Source organism: Drosophila novamexicana, unplaced genomic scaffold (assembly GCF_003285875.2).
Source record: "Drosophila novamexicana strain 15010-1031.04,08,12 unplaced genomic scaffold, DnovRS2.1 tig00000817-arrow-arrow-pilon, whole genome shotgun sequence".
Lineage (NCBI taxonomy): Eukaryota > Metazoa > Arthropoda > Insecta > Diptera > Drosophilidae > Drosophila > Drosophila novamexicana.
In genome coordinates this window covers 1,492,476-1,517,512 of record NW_020824827.1, presented here as the reverse complement: position 1 = coordinate 1,517,512, position 25,037 = coordinate 1,492,476, and the positions used below count along the sequence as shown (strand labels likewise).

The 25,037-nt window shown below is 40.4% G+C and overlaps 1 protein-coding gene and 1 long non-coding RNA gene across 2 annotated transcripts in view; one reads left to right on the top strand and one right to left on the bottom strand.

The window, feature by feature from the left end:
* LOC115763992 (tyrosine-protein phosphatase 99A) overlaps positions 1-22,617 on the bottom strand; it is a 156,207-nt gene extending 133,590 nt beyond the window's left edge. Inside the window, exon 1 of the mRNA XM_030706809.1 lies at positions 22,455-22,617. Coding sequence (XP_030562669.1) covers positions 22,455-22,566 — 112 coding nt within the window. The 5' untranslated portion in view covers positions 22,567-22,617. The remainder of the gene's footprint in view (positions 1-22,454) is intronic.
* LOC115763993 lies at positions 19,677-20,018 on the top strand. The gene is made up of 3 exons (XR_004017993.1): positions 19,677-19,755; positions 19,821-19,862; positions 19,918-20,018. It is a non-coding gene; the product is annotated as an uncharacterized LOC115763993 (long non-coding RNA).
* Positions 22,618-25,037: the final 2,420 nt, after the last annotated feature.

Sequence of the window (25,037 nt, the reverse complement as noted above, 5' to 3'; positions counted from 1 at the left end):
GGTCACAAACTTTGGGCAAAAGTTGGAAAACTCGCTTGGGCTCACGGCGCAGGCAAAAGGCGTTAAACGAAGTAACGCTAATGATAACAACACACGCAGCGGCAGCAACAACAAACGGCAACAACAACAACAATGCCATTTTGGCCAACAGCAACAGCGACAACTGGAAAGGCAGGTTACACATACGCCGCGTTGTACGCATTATAAATGATGCGTGGCTTGTCTTGGTTTTTCTTTCATTTTTCTTTGCCGTTCGCTCTGGCCTTGGCTACGTTTATTTTCTTTATTTTTCGTCTGAAAGCCGCCAAATGACTTTGTGGCATTAGGCATGCAGCCAGGCAGGCAGCCAAAAAAAAAAAACACGCACATCCGGTGCGAGCGGCGACGCACTGTGTTCAACTCATATCTATACACCTGCCTGGCTACCTCTCTCCCTCTCTCCCTCTCTCTCGCTCTGTCTCATACACTCTGTTGTGCTTCACATTAGCGGCGTGTCGCTTAAATTTAAATTTGCTTTCGCTGACATTTGCTGTGGCAACAGCAGGATGAATCGCCTTTTGGCCGTATAATCTGAACATTTCCGCGCTATTTTATCGCTGCGCGTTTTATGCGCCCCACATGACGCCAAATGCCTAACGTCTAATGCCTTTTCGATAATATTACTAAAAAGAAGCATTTAAACATCTAAATGTATATTAAATACATCTGCACACAGCTAACTGCTTGGCCTGTCTGATTGACTGACTGACTGATTGATGATCCAAGCACATCACAAGCCTTACTTTTCGCAGCGCACTAAAACGTGTCCTTACAATTTGAGGCAAATGTTGGCAAATTCATAATATTTATTTTTTTTTTAAAGTTCTCTTGGCAAAATTCATTTATTGATCTGGTATCTATCTCTCTTGCATGATTTAATATCAAATTTTCTTTCGATTAGCTTCAGACTCAGCAAAGTTCCTAGCTTCAAAAATAATGAATAATTGTTGCGTGAGCAAAAAACTAATTAAAAATTTACGTGTCCATATATGTGGCTATTATTATATATATAATTTTCATGAATACGTTTTACATCTCTGTGCAATTGTAGAAAATTAATTAATTATAATTTGCCAGCTTCGTATTTGCTGTTCGGCATCAATCGCAGGCTTCACATTGTGGTTAACTATTGACAACCATTTTGCACCTCTAATTTTTTTTATTTGAACCAACTTTTTTTGCTACACGCACGTGTGTTGCCCTACGGCAGGTGTTTGGCGAGTGCGGGCTTGTCGCTTCCGTTGGGCAATATGTTTTCTTAGTTGGGCTGCCAACACACACACACACACACACACACACATCAAAAGTTGTTAACAAATGTTTGCGTTTAATTTTTGCGGTGCGTGGCAACCTGCGCAACGCAACCGAAACAACAACAAGCATAAACAAAATAATAATAATAAATAATAACAAATATGAACAATAATAATGGCAATAGCAACATGCTAAATGCATATATTGTTCTGACTTTAATGGGCTAATTACTCATGCGTTTTTGTGCGGGCGACGCGTCGTATGCGTGATATTGCCACTTGACATCGCAGCGTAAAACTATTTGTGCAGCATTTAGAGGGAGGAAGGGGGGCGCTTATGTAACTAGCTGTTTATCTAAACAAACAAAGGCGATGCAGCGCCTGAGGTAGGCGTGGCCAGGTCCTGGCATTGCTATTGCCATAATAATTGGGTTATAAAAGCTATGAACAGCCATAATGTGCATAATAATTTTTAAACGCACACAAAGCTAGAGTATTGCGAAGGGGTCTGCTGTGTGGTAGGCAGTGTATTCACACACACACACACACACACAAAGAGATGCTTTTAGGGTTAATTAGCACAATTTTGTGTTGCTTTTATGGCCCAATGCGAAAACAAGCGCCTGGCCAAACGCCACGGCCAAGTGCCAGATTCTCATCCAGTTCCATTCGAATCCTCCGCCGCGCAGGCCCCGCGCTGTCTGCAACTCCTTTTGCCTCGTCGACTTCATTTGCGGTCGCCTGTAGCAACAGCAGCCAATTTTCTTTTAACTGTTGTTTGGGTTTTCACAACCAGCCCCGCCCACTGCGCCCCTCTGCCCCTCGCCCACACAGCTCTGCTCCAATTGCTCTCCAGGCGTTATGTGTAGCCCTTTGCCTGACCTCAATTTGTTCACAGCATGCCCCGCGGGCGCAGTCTGCGCTTTTAATTGTTGATTTTCTTTTTTCGAGTGGACCAAATAATAAAAATTACGACTAAGCGGCCATAAAAGGCCAATGAGCTGCAGTTAGCCGGAATCATATAATGCTGCCATATCCGCTAATCCGTTCGATAGACGTCTGCAAAGTTTTGCGCAAAATGAAAAAAAAAAAATAAAAATATAAAAAACCAAACATGAAAAGCCAAACAAACTTCGAGTGCCACGTGGCAGGTGGCAAAACTTTTTTGACCAGTCGACAGCTTCATAAATCAGCAAAGCACCGAAAACAATTTTATGGGCGCAAAAAAACATGATATATGTATATACATATATATATATATATATATATATGTAATGTGTACTATAACTTTTTTGTAATATTTAAAAATATATATATTTAAATGTTAAGCTACTGCCCAGCTCTGTTGTTGTTGTTGCTATGCAAATTGCGAATGCGGCTCACTGAATGTTTTTGCTTCAATTATGAAAATTGTTTCTCTGAATACCATTGAAATTGTATTATTCGCGCCCAAGCAACGACATTTGCATACATCAAGCACATATTTTTATGTTACTTATTTATGATTTGGATTTTCTTCTACTTCTTTTTGCTTGTTTGTGGAATCAGCAGAGGCAGCAGCAATAACTCGCATTGTCAGCACCTGAAGCAGCTGTGAATACTTAGCGAACGTGTATTTATATATTTGTGAGTGTGTACCTAACAAATTACTCAATGCAAATGCTGGATTTAATTTGCTTATTCAGATAATTACATTTTCAAGGTGTCCGCCGAGCAGCAAGCGGCTTAAACATATTCGTTTTACTCAAAATTTTGTGCACTCGCAATGGTCGATGCTTGTCGTTAAAAAAGAAGGTCGATATATATTCCGATTAACAATGATATGATTGAGACATATATGAGACCTTTATACAGGGCGCGTTGCCATGATGTTTCTTCTATTTATTTATGCATTAAATAATTTTTCATCCTCATCCAAAGCCAGTCGTTTCTTAGAATAAAGCCCTATTGAGCAGCTAGGAAAATACTTAAGAGGGTTTTATTTTTTAAACTGGTTTGGAAGGGTATTTTAATTTTGGTAAAGCGGCAATTGCATTATTTTGGCAGCTTACTAGATGCGTAAATTGAATTGTAATAAAAACGTTATAATATCCTCTCTTGTGGTGTTATTTTATTTGGGACGTTTAATTGCTTAATATGCAGTTGGCATTGGGAGAACCGCAGCGCAGCATTTGCTGGATTATCTATCGATTAACTATCGGAATGCGGTTGTTCTGGTTATTGCCTCATTAGGCACTAGAAAATTCCATTTAAATTATTCTCGCTGCACGCGTGTGCGTGTGTGCGTTTGGCAATTAATTTGTGAATTTGTCAAATGAGCATGGAAATTGTATGTAAATTTGGGAATGTTTTTAGCAACGGTAGCTGTCAGGTGACAATGTTAAATGCAGATATGGGCAAGTGGCCCCAAAAATTGCACACACATCCTGCTAATTGCTTCATCTGCATAATTTATGCGCATTCATATTGTATTTGAGGTGTTTGCATGCGAGTGGCAAAAGCAAAAAAAAACAAATGGTACGAAAATGTACCGAGAATTGTTTGCAAAATTATTGTCATCCAGATGTACGAGGCGCTAATTAAGCAAAACTAATGATCACTTTGCAAGAAAATACACATAAAAAGCTAGTTTTGGGCTAAAAGCCGAAATTGTAACACACAATTGAGGTCAATGCAACAGAGCGAAGCGCAAAGGGTTTTGGTGTGGCAGCATCATTAAATGCTTCAACATTGAGCGGCACGCCCACGCGACAAGGGTTGGGGCCGAGCTTGAAACTTGGCGCGCAATTTATCAAAATGAAATGCCAAAATGACACAAAAAAAAGAAAGGGAAAACGAGAGAAAGCCAAAAAAATAGAAGTACATGGGAAAAAATAGAGCGAAAAGTGAAAAATGTAGCTAGTCTGCATTTGCGTCCCAGAAAAAAGAAGAGAAAATGCGCCAGAGAGAGAATGTGAGGGGAAGCGCGCACAAGAGTTACAGTCAAGTCAACTGATTGCCTGCTGCATTGAAGTTGCCATCAGAAGTAAACAAATGTTGCATCAGTTTGTTTGTTTGTTTGTTGCTAACAACATTAAGCAGCAGCAGCGAGCAGATCCTTGCTGGTACTCGAGCAGCATTGCAATTCATTTAAAGCCACTTGACGACGTTGTGGCTGCCACTTTTTGTGCTTTATTAGCCATGGCTTAAGTTTTTCTTTTTCTGTTAAATTATTTAGTAGCCCGGCGAGCAGTTGGCTCAACTGTTTACAATTGCCAGAACCATTTTGTATTGCGGTTGGGGCGTATACGCAATGTGCATGCGAGCAGTTCGCCTGCTTGTTGGCCTTGTTAGCAGCTGCAAAAACTTACATTTTGGCCATAAACACTGCCAACTGCTGAGCCAAGCAAATGTGGCAATTATGCATTGAACCAAGTGCTGGCTTAAAGGCTTAGCTTCCTCCCCTGGCCATTGCAATTAGATGTTTAATCAATCAGATTGCAACATCGTATGCAAATGGCTGGCATTGTTCTGTGCTCTGGGCCTGAATGGGTCGTATGCTTAATATTAATTAATATCAAATGGGCAAATGCTAAGCCCAAAAATGACTGCAACGCCATTTTCATTAGGGGCCCATAACAATGAGGCTGCCTTTTTATAATTGCAATAGCTGTAGACACAGCGCTGACTTCTTCGTCCTTCGTGGCGCACAGTTTTATATTATGCCAGAGCTCCTCCCAAGCTCAGCGCACATTTAAAATGGCTGCTGCCGACGTTCTTGTCGTTGGCTTGGCACATTTTCACCCACTCGCCGCCTGCCGCCCGCCGCCTTCCGTTGGTCTTGTGGCCGAGTTTTGTTTGCTAAATGCCATTCGCACTCAAGAATCTCCATTTAAATGGCAAGTGCAGCGGGCAGGCGCGCGATGTGCAACAAGCCAAGCAAAATGATTGGTATAGCTAAATGTGCTCGACGAGCACATACTCTGGAGCCAAAATAATACAATTGGTAGATAATAAAGTTAATCTTCATATGATATAAGGCTCGTTTAGAAGCCGAGTTCAATAAGGTCAGGTTGACGGAAAGCTGCACAACTAGTTCCACGAGAATGAACAACAGAAGTCCCTGCCTATTTTCAGTTATCTTTACAATACGCTTGTTGCAGCCATTTGATGAGCAAAGGGTATCGAGTAAAGAAAATCTAGCAACAGTGACAACAGATTCCTTTGGACCGCAACAGCATGGCAACATGGCAGGACAATGACTTTATAAACAGATTTTAATTTCGTTGCGAAAGTTGACTTGGGTTTTGACTTCTTGGCGCCAGAGAAACACAATTTCCGCTGCCTTATATGATGGACTTGCTGCCAGATAGTCCGAACTTCTGCAGATTTGTAGGTGTGCGTTATGTCATTTCCGTGCTGACTTTGGGGCAAGTCCATATCTGATTCTGGCAACAGAAACTTCTACCAAAACATTTGCAATTGGCACTTCTGCACACACACACACACACACGCATGTCTTTCTGTTCGCTTAGATAACTTCAGGTAAGTCGCACAAGTTTTATCAATAAATTGCGTGCCACGCCCACGACCACGCCCTTTGGAACAGTTGCTCCGGCCCTGCTGTGGCGGCAGATTGAAATTGCGTTCAAATGTTGACAGCTGCCGTGGAGCGCGCCCCACGCAATGGACGGATGCTCTTCAGACAATGCAAATTAAAAACGCACAAAGATTTCCACAGGACACAAAGCACAATAAAAAGAAGAGCTGGAAGAAGAATAAGAGAAAGCACAGAAAGGAAAAGAATCAACAACGAGCGAGTAATCAAAGCAATGGCCATGTGGATGCCTTCACCTCTGTCTCTGCCCCTGACTGAGCCTCTGACTGTGCCTGTTGTTGCTTTGATGAGGGCACTTTAGCAAATCGCTGTCGTTGCTGCGCGTTGTTGCCTTGTGGTTGTCATACCCAGCGGCCATTAAAACTATGAGAGGGTATAATGAGTTTGGAAAGCAGAAGAAATATAACTAATTTAAACCTGAATCCTGGAAATATTCTTGCAGCAGCAGCAAAAGTCACTAAGGACTCATGAATTCCCTGATTATATGGGATTGAAATTGTCAAACACATGTTAATTACATATAGATTTGCTCTGGCTGTAGGGTATTTTCTAGTCCAGCACACTCAACACGACTCAAGCTTTCGTTGTTAAGCGAAAGCAAAAGTCAAAGCCGGGCAAAACTGCAAACAAGAGGCCTACAAGAGTCTGCTGCTGAGAATTTTATTGAAATATTCTCACATTTGCAGCAGTATCTACATCTTTGATATACCGTGCAGCTCTTCTCACTTGAACGCCTGGTCCAGAGCTCCTGTTCCTGCTCCTGCTGCTCCTGCTGCTGCCCCATACATAGGCTTTTGATGGCGCGTGCTACGTATTCACATTAATTTGGACAATTTATGCTTTGCACAGGCTGAAATGAGCATATGAACTGGCATGCCAAATGCTTAATAGCTCAAACCTCTACTGCCTCTTCTACTTAACCCCTCTTACGGCAACGGCTATGTAAATGGGTCAAGCGCCAATTGCATACGAAATATGTTGCCTACTTTCATGCGCAACGCGCCTCAATTGCACATTACGTATACGCCGCATGTGCGGACGCATACTTGAGCCTAATGAAATGCACAAGTGTTGCACACAAATGCTGCACAGTTGCAAGGTTGCCACAATAATTAGCTGCACTTGTGTGCAACAGCTTGACTGATCAAAGCATCGTGCGAGCCAAGCAACTGCCTTCGCAGCATTGCAGCAATTATTTCCGCTGCTTTTCCAATTGCGGGCTCAAATGTTGACCTGCTCAAATAATTGTGAATCTGCACTGGACTGGAATCAATTATAAATGCAGCATTGAAAGAGTTGCCCTTGATTGCCAGGTCGCACAAATTGATTTATGTTTATGGTCCTGCAGCCACAAGCCCGGCGCCGCATTGTTTGGCAGCCAGCCTAGGGGCATGCAAATTGAATCAGCCACGCCCAGTGAGCCACTGCACTCAAAAAAAAGAAAAAGTATAAGCGCTGTGCCCGATGGTAATTGACCTGGGGGCCGTGTAAAAAACGAATGGATTTAAAGCCACGAAAATGTTTTCTTTAAGGCAAATAAGAACTGAGTTTTTTTGCGAAAAATAATTCCATTTTCTGCTGCTTAAGATTAAATAAAATGACTACAGTTTCTGTACCTAATTGCAGAACTAAAGTACATTTATTAATATGAGACTTTTCTACGGCTCATATGATATAAGTCTTTATAAGACGTCTTTTCCTATTGTCAAATAACAATTTTATAAAATTGATTTCTTTATGAAGATTTACGATTTACGATAACGTAGATATATTGCCTCTTAGGCTGCTATTTTAATATTTGTGTTTCTTATAGAATAAGTCCGAATCCGAAATAAATATACAAATTTAATAAAGAAGATCATAAAGAAAAGTATTGATCAATTTTATATGTATGTCGATTATTTAATTTCTTTTCCTTAATACATCAGAACTATCAGAACTCTCCTTGTCTTGCAGAAATTTTTGTAGATTAAAACTCTTTATTTTAATTAGTTTGCGAGCTGTAAAAGTTAGTTCAATTTTTTTTACTTTTTCCCTGCAACTTTTCTGTAAAGTAATTTTTTGTTTAAAGTAGCTTCTTTTTTCTGAGTGTATACTTTAACTGCGCTGCATGTCACACAAAATGAGCTGTGCACAAGCCAAGACGTTTATTTGCTCATGTACAATCAAAAGTGTGCATGTGTGTGTGCAAGTGTGTGTGTGTGTGTGTGTGCATGTCTGGTCGCTTTGTCGTTTATTTGCCTGCCTGTATGAGAATTTTGGGGTTTTGTTAAGTTTATGCAAATGTCCTTTCAGCAATTAGCAATAAATGTTTGTATTGGCTGCTTTTGTCTCAGCGTGTGTGTGTGCGTGTGTATGTGTGTGTGTGATTGCCATTTGTGGCCTATTTGTGATACAAATCATGCGGTCTACATTTACTGCGGGCCACCAGCTGTTTTCGGGCCAGCCTTTAAGTGCGCCATGTGCCTTGGCCAGGTCAGCTGGCCAACTGGTCGCCAACTGTGATTCAGGAAGTGGCCTACGACTGTGGGCAGGTGGATGGTGGGGCGGGGCGGCGAGGGTGCCGAGCAAATGTTGCGAGCAACGTGCAAATGGTGCGCTAAATTGCCTTTGCCTTTTGCATTTGCATAATTCACAGCGGACGACCTTTACTGTTGTTGCCGTCGAGCAGTTCGAGAGAAAGCGAAGACGCACTCTTTCAGCTGCTTGAATTTATGAAAATGCGAAACAGTTTTGAATTTATTGGCAGTCAATACCGCGCCCAGCTAATGTCATTCGCAAATGCTTTGGCAATTCAAGCGGACAGACAGCCGATTCTTGGCTAATGCACTAATGACATGGCTTTGAGTGCTTGGCTCAGCAGAAGTCAGCGCAATGACAAGCAGCAGGTGCTGACAAGGCCAACACCAGGCCCACACTCGCTCGGTGTGGGCATTTGTATGCCTGAGGTTGACTCGTGAAATCAACAACACACACACGCGCACACACAACATGCATAAATCAAAATTAATTGGGCAATAAGCATCAGGTAGCTAAAACACATACCACAACAGAATAGTGTCAGCAGCAAGTGCGCTGAAACCCGCGTCGTCCCACCCGCTTAATAACCCCTCGTCCAGAGGAGTTGGGCTGTGGCATAGCTTGCGATTAATTGAGTAGCTCGACGATGAACCACAAATCGCGGCTGTGGCGGTGCTTGGTTTGCATTTAAATTGAATTTCAGGCACCAGACAAAACACAGACGGACGGTGGGGCAAGTTTTTTAGTGAGGATAAAACACACTGTAAAGTTCGCCCCGCTCAATAAATTGTGGTGCTAGTTTTCAGCAGCAACAACTACAACAACAACAGCCACAAGCATATCAATCTTTGGCTTGAAATGATCTGCGAGGCAAACGAAGAGCTATTAATATTAGGAAAAAGCCGGGTCATATCTATTGATTGATGGCTGATAAGTAGCAGGTTTCTTGTGTGTGTCTGTCTATGCGTCTGTGTGTGTGTGTGTGTGGCACAGTCATTGCATGAAAAATGTGTTGCCTAGCACCCGCTACACACACACACACACACACCCACCCACACACCTAAATGGCAGGCATAATAATGCGAGTTTATCTCTGCTTGGTAACCTATTTCCAACAATTTGATTTATGTATCTTTTGTTTGTGCGTGAGAGCGTGCGCGCGCCTTACGTCATGTTGTTGTTGTTGTTCTATGTTACACACACATACACACGCATGACTGGCTGGGGCCGAAATGCTATCATCAAAAGTCCTGATTATATTTGCAGCAGTTTCTCCAATTACAGCATAATATGTTGCCTACTTTTTGGGGCGCGTTCAAAGAAAACTCATGCATGAGCTGCTGTATGTATGTATGTGTGTAGAATATGCGACGCTTTGTTATGGTGTCTGTTACTCATGCATATGTGTGCCTAATTAGTTCAATATAACAGGAAATGCGGCGCCTGGCAACGTCCGGAATGATTTGGTAATCAGCTACACCTGCTGAAGCCTTGAGTTCCCTGAGGCCCCCATTGCAATCGGAGAATCATAATTGTTATATATGAAAATGTCTCAAGCATGTTTATTATACATTTGCAACACATATTATTAGTTTGTCACGAAATGTACTCGGAACTAAGGGCAACAATTTCGAGCGCATACAGAAGACCTAATTATGGACATACACATATGCTTATATGAACTGGCTCGGGTTCTAGACTCGGATGCTCTTTCATGGTTTAGTTGGTATGTATGTCGCATATAGGCAGATCGGATTACTACATCACAAAGCTGTCATTGTCATAATCAGTCAAAATTTAGGCTTTTGTATGACAACATTTTTGTTTTTCACAGATAACTTAACCAAACTCTGTGTATTTGTTGTATATAGTATGTGCAAATTTAATATGCATCGGGTAACTAAAACTGCCTTAAGAAAGAACAAATCAGTAAGTTGACATTTTGTTGAAAACTGTTTTGATATTTTTGACGTCAAAGGATTGAGATTTTATTTTAACAGGCCTGATAATTGGGCACGAGCAACAGACACCAAAATAACGCGTTACATATACAAAGGAACACGCCAACACATACACAAGTACAGCAGCGCAGGCATGAGGTCTTTTTGATGGCGCCCCAAAAAGTAGGCAATATTTTTTGCTGTAATTGGAGTAATTGTGTTATTGATCGCTGGAATTGAACCACAATATCATAAATCTCGAATAAGAATCGAAAATTGATTTTTTATTTATAATTCGTTAGTTATTAGTTATTTTTTGTACATAGCTTTTACATTCACATCTGAAAAATGTCTAAATGTCTTCTTCTAATCCGTTTACTATATTATTTACGTAAATTTCACATTTTCAGATTTAATTGCGTGATTTCAAATTTAGTTGTCAGTTTATGCTTGTGTATATATGTATATTTATTTTATTCTGAATGTCGCATCAGCTTAAATTTGTGCTCACAGACACTAATTGGTTGCATGTGTGGAGCTGTCGCTGTGGCAGTCGGTGCCACTCGTGTGTGTGTTGCCTGGAGACAATAACGGCGCCCACAAAAGATTTGCTTTTGCCAAGAGATTTCGATTCACGCTCGAGAGGTTCAATATTTAAATCGGATATAAATTGTTTTCGAACACACGCACTCACAAACACATTCATAACAAGTGGTTGACAGACACACGCACACACAAACATCTGTGATGTGTGTGTATTTAAGTATGTGTAAGCCTGTTTATTCAAATTGTATTGCATTTATTTACGCAGTTGTTGTTTACCATTATTGTTCCTGTTGTTGCTGGGGAGCACGTTTTGTGAACAATTTTTAAGCACTTGTAAAATATTCATGAGCTGCCAGCAACGCGTTATTTATAGGCCCTAAGCCACTCAACTGCCAAATTGGAAGTGTATATATTGTATATTTAAATCGCTGCTCTGCTCTGCAATTCAATAGTTGGGATTTCCTCTGGCCATGTACAGCCGATTAAATTAATCAAATTGTTCATTAGAGCCTGCCACATGCATAAATCACGACTGTGGCAAGTTGCTCTGACCCATTTGCTCAGTGCCAATATGATTGATCATGGGTGTGTGTGTACGAGGTGTGTGTGTGTGTGCTACTGGTAATTAGCACGCGCACACATTGACCTCTTGACACATACGCTATGCTGGTAATTGTAGCAGCCAATGAATTGATAAATGACAGAGGCTAGGTGTGACATACGAGTACTACACATTCTCATTCAAGCAGAGCTCGCTACACTTGGATAGAAAACCAAGCATTTAATGCTCTAAGCAAACTCTCAAAATACAGCTTAGATTGTAATTTTTAAAGCTGCCCATCACAATTATCAATACAATCTATTTTGTCCAACATTTGAAGGAGTCTAGGGAGAATATTTTACGCTTAACTCGAGTAAGCTTATTCCTGTTATACATTTTTGTTGCTTTAGTCGAACTTAATTCCTCTTATTTAAATCCATTATAATAAATAGTTTTTAATTTTAAAGCGAGAAGAGCATTTTTCTCACGGTGTACGCTTAGCACAGCTCTGCTGTGAACGTATCAAAATTTTACTAACTCATTAAGACTCAAGTTCCACAAAAAACACTGCACTTTAAGGTCGCTCAAAGCTATTCAATCACTTGGCTCTATTAGGTCGTATGACATGGACATTAAAAGACTCGAAATGGGGTTATAGGGGCTAAGGGGGGTGGAGGAGGCGAGCCCTTCAAGTTACGTTTTATGGCCTGAAAAGTGTATGACAAATGCGCTGCTCGTAAAATCGGCGTTAATCTCAACTTCCGAACGGCTTTTGTTTTATAGACGCGCTTAGTTTTTTTTGCGCGCACAAAGCCTGCAAATGGACAGAGATCAAGAGCGGACAGAGAGCGAGAGAGAGAGAGAGAGAGAGAGAAAGACGGGGAGGGAGAATGGAAGCAGGTAGCAGCTTGATTCAATTATGAATTCGTATTATATTCTCACACATACCATGTGTGTGTGTGGGATGCATAATCGAATTTCATGTGCGCACAAAAGTATGCTTTAAAAAATGGAGACAAAGAAAGTGAGAGAGATAGAGAGTGAGAAACATGCCAGGATTCAAGGACTTTGACAGTGGCTTAATTGGCGGCATGTTTGCCGTGTGCCATTGTCAGAAAGCTCGAAGCAGAAGCTGGCACCAAACCACTTTTTGTCTTACCTTAACTGAGAGTGACAGCACACAAAGGACAATGGATACAAGCAAAGGCGACCAGCATGCGAATGAGAGCGACTTAGAGTGAAAGAGAGAGAGAGAGAGAGAGAGAGAGAGAGAGGGGGTAGGGGCAGAGATTGATAGAAAAGGCTAGCGTCTTGTGTGTTGCGTTCGGGCTCTCTCGCCTTTTGCCAGGGCTTCTGGTATTTGGGTCAAAGTTTTGCTTGCATTTCTATTTACATTGCCTTGGACTTCTCATACATAACATAAAATTTAATTTAAAAGTTTTACTCGTTGCTTGCAGCATAAATAAATGCGTATTTGAAAGGATATGCGTACAGGCAGCACGAAAACGGAGAACATGTGTTGCCTCTCGCCCAGCTCTGGCTGTCTTAGTTTCGCTTTGTTTTCTGATTTATTTACAGTTTGCATTAAAACTCACTTAAATTTGCATGTCTTGTGCAGAAATGAAACTGTCCTTAGACCAATCTTCACATAAATGCCCTATAAAAGGGCCCCAAAGGTTGAGGCTGTTGCCGGAATTAGAGCTGGGTGTATGCTGAGTTTCATGTAGAAAGCAGAGCATAAATGCGAAATACTAATTATAAACACTTTAGGAATAGGATTTGGGATATAGATTTTACTTTTGATACCCTGTTCAGAAGCTTATAGACTGTCCTTTACTCTCCTAGAGTGTCCCGACGTTGCCGGAAAGTCTATAGATCCTCATGACTCCGTTGCTTATCTCTCTATTGAATTCTCTTGCTCTTTCCCGAACTGACTTTCAATAGTCAATCGATCTTATGACCTATCGACTTTCTTAACTCGTCTTCTCTGACGTTGTGTTTAATAGGCATGAAGAGATTCTTAAGCTTTTTGTCAAACCCTTTGGGACAGCTGAATCCGTTCAATGGCAACGTGTCAAACGCATTTGTTTCATTGTGATCCCAAGTGTTGGCGAGCATGTCTGAGGTGGGCCGACGTGTTGCTGGTTTGGCTTTTTTTGCTGTCGCTCAAGTCTCAGACGCCGCAAGGCTTGGGTCTTTCGTGTCGTGTTGTGTTGTTGCACGCACTGCCTGCTGCATGCAACAAATTGAGAATTCTGTCTGAATGACAGCTGCCCTTTCAGCACGTGAAATGCTATCCGGAATTTGGGTGCTGCCCAGGTGGGCCCGGTGAACACATTGAATAAACGCTCGAAGCGGCTAATAAAGTCATCTGGGCCAGAGCTCGGGACTGGGCCTGAACTGGGCCTGGCCGAGCCGTTGATAAGACTAATAAACTAAGCGCGAGCCTTAGACAACGAGGCCACTAATTTAGAGACGCCGGCCAGGGGCCAAGTCGAGCGGAAACGGAAATTGTCGCTGGCAACAACAAACAGTAGACGTTTCTTTTCTCTTGTTGTTGTTTTTGTTGTTGTCGCTGTGTTGCCCAGAAATTGGATTTATGTGCTTCGTTAGTAAATTGGTTGTGATAGGCGCAACTTTTGGGCGTGCTGCCAACTGCAGAAGGCGTTCAATGGGCGATACAATGGGAGACTGCGACAAGAAAGTGCACAAAGAAAAATGATGTTAAATCAATTGTAGTCTAAAGTAAGACAAGAAATGAATGATTAAGCAAAGAATATATGTTCTAGCGAAAATATAAATAGGAAATATTATTTTTATAGAGAAATAGACATCTATCTATGATAAAATAATCCATTGAATTAAAGATAAATAGAATATTATATGTTGTAGAAGAGCTTGAATAGCAAGAATTTCATACCAAAATAAGATTTCGAATGACGTTACTTAATATGCCTTTATTATATTATAAAACTTTATCAAATTGGAAGTCTTTCCCTTCATTTGTACTGCTCTATTCTTAAGTTTATTGCAACCATTTTGAAAAAATTGATTGAGGTAGAGATGATCTAACCACAGAACTAGACAACTTTCATAGTAGTTCGCAACTGATCTTATTGTTCCTTTATGTTGGCATAGCATTTGGTTATGGCTTGTAAGGATATCATAAAACAGCAAGCGTTTTGCTTTTATCAAAAAACCATATTTCCTATCAATTGTGACTATAATTGGGTCCTGCAAACTCCGACATGTGCACATGAAGATAGATCCATGTCATGTTTTATCAAAAGAGAACAAGAATATATATTTACATAAATTATGGATTTGCCAAAGTCTTTTATGTGTTTATGCACTTCTTTACGAAATTGTTAGAGCATTTAAAAATAGTTAAAGCCTACAATACTTGACAATTTTTGACACACAAGTTAGCTAAATTGCCCACTGTGCTGGCAGCAGCAGAAACTGTGCTGCAAGCTGCTTTTGCTGCCACAAACTCAACTGCGGCCGTTCGTCCGGATGTTGCACAACTTTTTAAGCAGCTTGCTTTAATTTCTCCTGCTGTCACATGATCTCGCCGGCTCCGGACTCCAGCCGGGCGCAAGCTGAGCCGGCAGCTGCGCGGCGCGGCGCAGCACGTCTAAAGCCTGTGAAATGTTTTTATGCGAATTTTATTACATTTAGCGCGGGTGGTTGGGCGGTGGATTGGGCGGGGTGCGGCGGGGGCGGCTTAAAGCCTTGGCCCCGACGCTGGCTGAAAATTTCATTATTGACTTTTGGCGCATGAATGTTGAAATCAGCTTGAGGCATTTCAATTTTTGGCAAAGTTTGAAGTTTTTATGCAGCTGCTGCTTGCTTGGCTTTTTTTCTCAACAGTTTTCATTTAGTGTTTATAATTTGCGTATCAAATTGAGCGCCCAAAATGGGGACATTCAGGCCAGAAAAAGAGAGAAAGAGAGAGAGAGAGAGAGAGAGAGAGAAAGAGAGCGAGAGGTTGAGGGAGACAGACTAAATTACGCTATCCCAGTTGATGCTGTTGCTGATGTTGATAAAGTGCCTCGAGGCAGTTGATTTATGTGCGGGCTCTGATCGAAGCGTGGTAAAGAGACAGCTGGAGAAGGCATGGGCGAAATGGCCAGGATGGGGACAAAACAAAGCCCCAAAAGGTTGTGCCACAGCGGCGGCCATTCAACTGCAGGGATTAATGAGCCGCTGTGTAGCAAACCACATTGGGATTTTTGAGGCCTGTCCGTGTCCATTTGACAACATGTTGTTGGCTTTTACTTTTTCTGTTGTCTTGCCATAGACAACATTTGCAGTGCTTTGCATGCCAAGCGGATGGACAGAAAAAAAAAACAGAACTATATAAAGCTCTATGCGGATGCAGGAGGCCAGCCGCAGGCCACAGGTCGACAGCCCAAGTCCGACAGGATGTGCTGGCTGTCTAACTGTCTGTATGTGTGTGTGTGTGTGTGTGTGTGTGTGGGAGTCGCCACGGCCGGTGGCAAAAATTAAATTATGACAGCAAATGAACGAGCGACGATGAGCAGCAGCAGCAGCAGCAGGACACGGCCAGGCCACGCTGAAGGAGGCTGCTTGCTGAGCCGGATATGCTGAGCCGTTGTCCTCGCTGCTGTTACGCTGCCTAATAATGAAATACATGAATTTTGTAGACAATAATCGCAGAGGCTTAGCTGCGATTATAATAGGCAGCAGCAGCCGGAATAATGAAGCAGGTGAAACCTTTTGCGGCCTGCTCTCTGAGGCCTGCATTTGAGGTGAAGCTTAAAGCTGCCGTATTGCAAACTTTCAAGATTAAATGGAATTCAAGAGAACTCAAATTTATATTTGCTTGTCTCCTTAAGCTTGAAGAGTGTGCCATTAAAAGTGTATCGCTTGTGACAGTTCAGTTGTGTTCCTAACATATTATTTTAGGCTCACTTGTTATTAGTTTACTTATTTATTTATTAACCCATGCATACACTTACTCCTCATAATAAATATTTCTAAATGAAAACAGAGGAAGCGAAGCAAATAAGTTCATTTTGTAAAGCAGGAGATCTTAAAGCTTACACACATTTTTCTTATGTATCTAACATACATATCTCATAGTTTAAAATCAGTTAAAAGTTTAAATATAGATTTTACCCAACTTCTATATCTGTCACTGAGCTTATGTTTGTGGCATATTATGTTTCACATAGAATTTAAATTATTTTCCCATTTTCAAACATTTGCGCATGTCATATGCGTATCTTGTTTCTAATTGCAAAATTTTATCTAATTCAATTTATGTTTATCACGCAAAATTTAATTGAAATAATTTATGAAAGCCTCAATTGTAGTTGCATTTTTGTTGTGCTAATATTTATATAATCGTTTGGCATGGAACTGCGTTTGAAATTATAAATATTTATTGTCATAATTTTCTAATCAATTGTTGTTGATTTAACTAAACTGTACTCGCCAAGGAGAGCTGCATAAACAAACATTAAATTCAATTAGGGCGCCTAATGACCCACATGGCAAAACAATTTATTTGCTTCAATAAAATACAAACAACAACAACAACATGGAAAAAGATTTACAAGCCAGAAAATGCAGTTTTTGCAAACAATTTTCCCAAAGGACTAATTGGCAGCTTTCACAGCGGAAAATTCTATTTGACTAGATAAACAAAAATGCAGTTTTTGCAGTTTGCCTCAAAACTATGCGATTCAATATCAATTTTGCCCATTTAATTGAGAAAATCAAACGTTGTCTTTGAAGTTCAGATTTTTTTGCACAGCGTCCTGGCATTTGCTCTTAAATTAAATATACAGTTTATAACTAAATTAATTCGATATGCAGTTAAGTTGCAATCAAATGCTTCGTATGAGGCACAAAATATTTCATTTTGGAATTTCGGTATGTGAAGCATGCTTTTACCAGAGACAATTTTATGTATTTTTAGGCTTTTATTTTTGCACTAAACAACTAAATTGGAGCATTTAATTTTATTGTTTGTTTTGGGTTTGCAAATTTGTATACCCTGTACGCATGGATGATGGAGAAGGCTATCTGCGATCCCATAAAGCACGTGTCCGTCTGTCCGTCTATCCGTCTGTGTGAAATCATTAATACTACAAAATAAATCTATATTCACCTGATAACTCCGACTATTTTTATGATATCGATAAATATCGATTTTGAGTTAAAGTTCTTTAAGCATAACTCGCAGATTATCAGAGTCTTATATTACAAACTTGGTATATGAGTTCTCTTGGGATACATACTCATTCCATATTCGCCCTAGTCCTGCCATAATTGAATGATACTCTTTTTTAAAGGAAAAGCCATATCATTAATATGACATTATATGGTATATTTTTATATATTTGAACAGCCGTAGACTATCAATAAAGCATGTGCCATAGTAGAATGGCAACTCTATGTACAGGGTATTTCCTAGTCGTTCACTCCCGATTCGAGCACTGCTACTTGTTATTTATTGTTGTTGTCTGCGTAAATTTCGATTTTTCAATGCATTTTCTTAGCAAATAATTTAATTTGTCTCTAAAAATTAAATCGAGATATTTTTAGCTTTGACTGCAAAGAAAAAACAACGTTTTGTTCTATTTTTTTGAAATGAAGCACATTCAAGCCCAAATTGAAGTATTTGCGTCATCTATCATCTATTGATGCGAATTAAGACAAAATGACTTCAAAGACGTGTCGAATATTAAATACTCTTGCTGTTCTTTCAAGAAGAAAAGAATCTCAGCTAGGAACCCAAATCTTGTTAATAGCGCACAGTTAATTCAGATAAATAATAAATATAAATATATATCATAAGTATATATACCATATATATACTACTTAAAAATAAAGCATAAAGCAATGTTAACTAAAGTTTTATTTTTTCTCAAATACCCACGTTATAAATTTATTGTAAATTTTTCATTAGTAGCAGCTGCTCGTGTTGTTATGAAAACTAAGTTAGCTAAACTTGTTCATAAATATGGCTTAAAAAGTGAAATGCCTTAAATAAAAGTCAAAGCCAATTAATATAATTGTTTTTAGTATCTTTTGCAGCTGCTGTCGTTGCCTGTGGCAAGTAGCAAGTAGCAAGAGGCAAGCGGCAAGTAGCAAGTGCAAATTTGCTGAGGGCGCAGAATGAATCCAATAAAGAAATTACGCCAGACAACGCTGCCGCCAAGGACAACGCCTCGCTAAAATGTAATGCCAGCTAAAAGAATAAGAAGAAGCAGCGGCTTTTTTCTCAAATGTTTGTTGTTGTTGTTGCTCGTGTTGATGTCGCCAATTGTTTGGCTTTAATATAATGAGCTGAATATAAAGTATGTCTGATGGCAGGCCACAAAAATTGTTTATTCTTAGACGTCGCATGAATAATTTAAAAAGATATCGTTAACGGGCTGTGTGTGTGTGTGTGTGTGTGTGTGTGTGTGTGTGTGTGATGTCATGGCATGTGCGTATGTGTCTGAAAATTAGTGTGTGCTCGTTAATAGATATGCTGAGGGTCATTAAACGTTTGATTTGGCAGGTTTGACCTGGCCCCAAAACATATAAACATCACATGCATTCAACTGCCTGAGGAAGGTGGAAGGCTGCGTCCTGCCACATGCCACCTGCCACCTGCCGCCTGCCACCTGCCATCTGCCACCTGCTACGTGCTGATATCAAGAAAAAACTTGTTGGCAAAATAAACTTTTGTTCCACAGGCGCAGGATAGGGACTGTTGGTGAGAGAGGATGTCATTCTGGCATTTTTTTGCTGACTTAAGCCAAATTGACACAGATCGAATAACTGTCTCGATTGCCGGCAGCACTTTGTGGCAGCTGTAAAACTCTTTTGAAGAATAAATACAAATTTAATGGAAAGTGTACAAGAAAAAATAAAAGCCTAACTTCCAGCGAAATTTTTAATGAAAATATCTGTTGTCAATAATGTGCGCACATATAGAATTGCCAACTAGAGTCAAGAATATTTGATGCATATGGCTTTCTAGCTGAAGATTATTAAGACCAAAATAGATGGGCAAATAAATATGAAAAGAAAAGGAAAGCAAATGTTCCAAGGTTTTCGATAATTGAGAAATAATACAATATTTTAAGCAAAAGCTCGATTTTCATCTAATTTCTTCTCTGAAACTGACAGAATACTCTCTGAAACTGAGCACGAAGTAAAATAATAACAAATGTTATATAAAAACTCAATTTTCCACTATAAACTCTCTGAAACTGAAAGACTTCTTGGACTATTAAACTTCACAACAAAATTCGAAAACTCTCTGGAACTCTCTGGATATCGCAACAATGTAAAGTAAGTCTTCGACGATTGAGATATAATAAAAAATATTATATAAAAGCTGAAATTTGGACTAATAGTTTCTCTAAAATGAAGAGGCATAATTGGCGTATAAGTGAACAGTGAGTGTTGCTTTTAATATTACAGTTTACTATAAAATTCAAATCCTTTTTGTAGGTTGACAAATCAGAGATGTGATATGTCTCTGTCTAAGTGGCGCATCCTTTACATCGTTTGCTTTAATCATAGTCTGAGCATTTTATCTACGCAATTAGTAACATAAGTGACGCCCACTTAAATTGTTGGCCATCAGGGCGTGGCCATAAAGTGTGCTACTGAGTGCAGTTGCTGCCTGTCGCCTTGTTGTTGTTGCAACTTTAATTGCGCAACATTTTGAGCGAAAGTTTTTCATCAATTTTCAGTTTGCACTTAACCAAAAGCACGCAACAACTGCAAAAATCTCAAATGCAAAACTGTGCCACTTATGGGGCATATTTTATGCGACTGTTGTTGTTGTTGTTTTTGTTGCAAGCTGCTGTTGCAAGTAGTTGAAGCAAGAACAACAGCTGAGCGGCGCGCACATCAATAAAACGAAAATTGCAGCGAAAATGGCGCGCAATTGTCGCAGCTAGCACGAAGGGCTGCTGGCGCAGAGAGGGAAGAGTGGCTAGGGAGGGCAGCCTGTTTGCCTGTCGATGGGCGTGGCGGTGCCACAACGGCGGCTGCTGCGCTGCGCTTAGTAAAAACAATCGAAATTATAGCAAACAAGCGCGTAAAGTTTACGCTTTCACTGCGGCGATGTGTGTGTGTGTGTGTGTGTGTGTGTGTGTGTGTGTGTGTGTGTGTGTGGGCTGAGTGTAGGTGTGTGTGTGTGTGTGTCAACACACGCTTGGCTGCAGTTTTATTGGTTTAGTTGTTGTTGTTGCGGCTGCTGCGGTGGTTGCCACTCGACAGCGTCATTTAAATTGCTCGACAAAAAGCGACGCGCAACTGCCAGCCTAATGCCAATACACACACACACACGCACACACACACACAGGCGCGCACACACACATATTTAGGTTTCACATGTTTACATGTGTGTTTTTGTATTTTTTATCTGCGCTTTATTGTTGTCTCTTTTGCTGTTGCTGGCGCGCAAATTCTCTCGTTTGCGTGCAAATTTTCGTAGCATACTTTTTAGGGCCAGCCACAACAAAATGTGTGCCAACAAAAGTCGCTGGTTGCTGTTGCTATTGTTATTGTTGTTGTTGTTGTTGTTGTTGTTTGTTATTAGTTGTTTTTGTTTTGGGTTTGCATTTGTTATTGGCTCTGATCATTGCCAGCCACATAAATGCGAACGAATGCAGACTCGCCTCTATAGACAAAATCTAATGTGCGCTTTTTCAAGTGCGTTCAGGCAGACAAAACTGCAATTAGCTGCCGGAGCCTGTTTTGATAACAAAAAACCCCCGCCCCCGTTCTGCCAGGCCCTGCTGTACTCAACCTTTTTAAACGCCATTTACACAACCCGTTTGACGTGTGTATTTTGGGTCGCCAGGCAGTATTATTTGTGTGCGGCCATAATTACATGTAAATTATGACCACATGTACAAAACGTTTGCTTCATTTATAAGCATTTTTATGCGGTTAATTGGACAGCAGCCCCTAGCCTTGCTCGCCTCCCCGTCTTCCTCACTCGCTTTTCTAATCGAAAACCTTTTTTAGCAAACGTGTTTCCAAGTAATTTCTTTTACAAAACACACACAATCATTGACTTTAGCAGTCAGATATATACACACGCATATGTTTCTTGTGCAGACAAACATGCATATGGCTTGTTGTCTAGGGTATGGTTAGGCATAGGGGGCAGGGGCAGAGGGAAAGGGGCAGGAGGAGGTTGGCTCAGCTCATTAACGTACATGAAATCGAGCAGCATGGAAAAACGCAACCTTTTGTAATACTAATTAATACGAAAATAACATGTGCCCGCCGCGCCAACAGCTATATGAACCGAATCCAATAAAAAAAAGAAATAAATAAAGTGTGCTCGACACTTAAATACCCTATATTAAGAGTGCTTAGGTGCATATAAAAAACGTAATAATACCCTCTATTTCTATTGTGTATTATCACAGCCCTAATATTATCCCGAGTAACTCTTGTGCCTATTCTGCGATTGACCAGACACCTAGATCCATAATATGCTCTGATCTGCTGATTGCAGGGTATATGAAAGGAGAAGAAGGTTACTCTACCAAATGTATATACAGCTCAAAGTGCATACAATCTCATGGTATATTCGTTGCAGGGTATGTGACAGAAGTCGAAAAGCTTGAAGACAATTTCCCCTCATTATTTGGTATATCAATTACGTATTTTATGCCAAATAGACTCTCCACATTGTGATTATGCGACTAACAAGTGCATGCAACCCGCGCGACCTCTTGGTCCGCAGGGTATGCGAGCAAGAAGAAGACGTAGATGGGTTGTCAATTTGCGTCTCTTGCCGAGCATTCACTTGCCGCAGCCAATTTGCGAAATGTGTCCACATTGCGTTTTCATTGTATTAAAAATTCCATTAGCTGCAAATTGTGCGCATTAATTAAGGCCACAACAGCTGATGGCATATTGTCCAAATGAAGCTCAGTTCAGCTCAGCTCCACGAAAAAAAAAAATAATGTAAACAAAAAAAACAAAAAAGAGAAGAAAATTTCTTGATTTGCGTCACTTACCGAAAATGCGTCCAGCTTCGATAGATGGCACTGTTGTTGTCAAAAGCAACACAAAGCCATAAATAATGAGTCCAAGATGATTTCTCGATTTGGCCGATATGCGCAGCGTCATTTTGTGGGCGTGGTTCTGGTTCTTGTTGCTGTCGCTGCAATTGATTTCTCACGTTCCTTTAAAGCAATTGTTTTGCGGTGGTTTACGTTACTTTTTTTTCACTTGATTATATTGGTTCTCGTTTCTGTTTTTTGGTTTTTGGTTTTTGGTTCTTGGTTTCGATTTTAGTTTTCACCCTTTGGCTATAAAATTGAATTATATTTTTGTTTACTTTTGCTGGCCGATTTGTTGCACGTTTGCTTTTCTCTGGCTTTTGTTTATTTTAAGTATTTTTTATGTACTTTTTTTTACCTTTCAAAGTTTGTTGCTGCTGTTGATTTTGAGCCTTGGGTAATTATTTTGTTAGAGCTGTAAATAGGCAGAAGAGAAATTGAAATATTGTTTAATGACGATTTATTATATTTTATTAAAGCAAGAAATTATCCGGCGTTACCAGGCTCAAATGGATAGGGCAGAAATATAAACAGATAGGAAATGCATAAATATATTGAAAACTGCTGCTCGATTTGAACCGGCGTCCTCCAGTTCGACGCTCAAACAACAAAAAAAATACCTAGAAGTTTGAATTTCAGGCTAACACCGTTTTGGCTTAAACCTGTTTGCAGCCTGGCCGTCAATAAATAATATTGCAAACTGCAAATGCAGCAACAAAAACTTGTTTCCAACTGCGCCTGTCCTTTTAGAGCTGCGGCTGGCAAAATTAACCAAAAGATGTCAAGTTGAAGCAGCAGGGAACATAAACATAACACACACACACGCACACACACACAGAGAGGGCGCCACATGCATGTGTGTGTGTGTGTATAAAGAGGATGAGGGGGGTATAAAAGTTATATGTGCAAAATGAGTTTGGCTTTTTTATAACAAGAACTCGGCGCACTCGGAAGTCTGACAACATAAAATGAAGTGAAATCTCTGCTGGTGGTGCCCAGTGAACTGTTTGTGGGCAGCGCAGCGGGGTGAGGGAGGGAGCGTAGGGGCATGCAACTGTCGGTTGCAACAGCATAAAAGCAGCGTAGATGCGCCAACATAAAAGTGAAATTCGCAGCAACAGCAACAACAACGACAACATTTAACTGAGGGTTGCTCATTTAATGCGGCAACAGTTACAACATGTGGCAACAAATGGCGCCTGTTGTTGCTGTTGTTGCTGTTGTTGTTGTTGTTGTTGCTGCTGTTGTTGTTGTTGCTGCTGCTGTTTAAGCAACTTGGCGTGTTGCCTTTTGACTATAAAAACTGCAAACTGAGCAGTAAGCGCCTTAAAGCTGCCACTTTGATGCGCCATGCCACACACACAGCGGCAGCGTCAGCAACAAAACTTGGCTACAACACATGCCACACACACACACACACACACACACACACACACACGTGACGTAAATATTGTGGTTGCTTTTAAAAACTTTCGTTTTAATGTTTGCACAGCTACAAAACTGAAATGAAAGTTTTTGCCGCACCTTTTAATTCTCCGCACCGCCCCCTGCCAACCATTTGGGGCACGCTGTGCACATTGATACTGATACAACTGAGTCCCAGTTTGGGGCTCTATTTAATTATTAAAAATTTTCGACTCTCCACTTTTCACCTGAACTCGCAACGAGTTCAAGGCTCTCTCAACTCTTATCATGCTATACGCTACCCCGTCAACCCAGCCCGAAGTTTCTTTCTCTCTTTGCACATGTGCCCCAGTTTGTTGGCCAGCTTCAGCTTGGCCACTTTCTGTGTAGCCACATACATTTTCCAATTAAAGCACAGCTCGTCATTTCATTTTGCTGCACACAGCTCAAAAAAATGTGCAGCCAACTCCAGCAATAAATTAATTCAGAGATGATCTTTAACAATAAGTGAAGTGCTTGATTAGTATTCCTTTAAAGCTTTGTGTTTGAGAGTCAACATATTATAAGCAAGAAAACAGTGCAGGGACTGCTTAGGCAGACAACTAAACAACAAAATTAAGTTAAAATATTTACTGAAGCTTCCCTTTGAGTCGAAAGGGAGCTAGGGTTCTGAAAGAATCGAACTAAGGGTGGTAAGAAATGCTGAAATCATCAACAACAAAACAGGCATCACATATAATTGAGATGCGTATGGCTTTAAAAGCCATAGCTTCGGACCAGCAAGCGAGAAGTTGCTAGCTCTATTCATAGAGACGAATAAATCAGACCTTGATAGACTTTGCAATCTTTGAATTATGACAGCTTGTACAAACAAATGTGTTTTCCAAATCCCAGCATATCCTAATGTTAGACAAAATTCTTAATTTTATTCGATTATTATTTAAAATACTAAATTTACAACTTTCTTGCTTTTTTAGAACTTTTTTTTGACTTCAAAATGTATACTTAATATGCGCAAGTCGCATTCAATTCATTCCAGAGATAGAAAATTTGGTTAATGGACTTACAAATTTGAGAAATTGCATTCTGTTACGAATTGAATCTTTTTGGAAACAATGAAGTGAAGAATTTTTG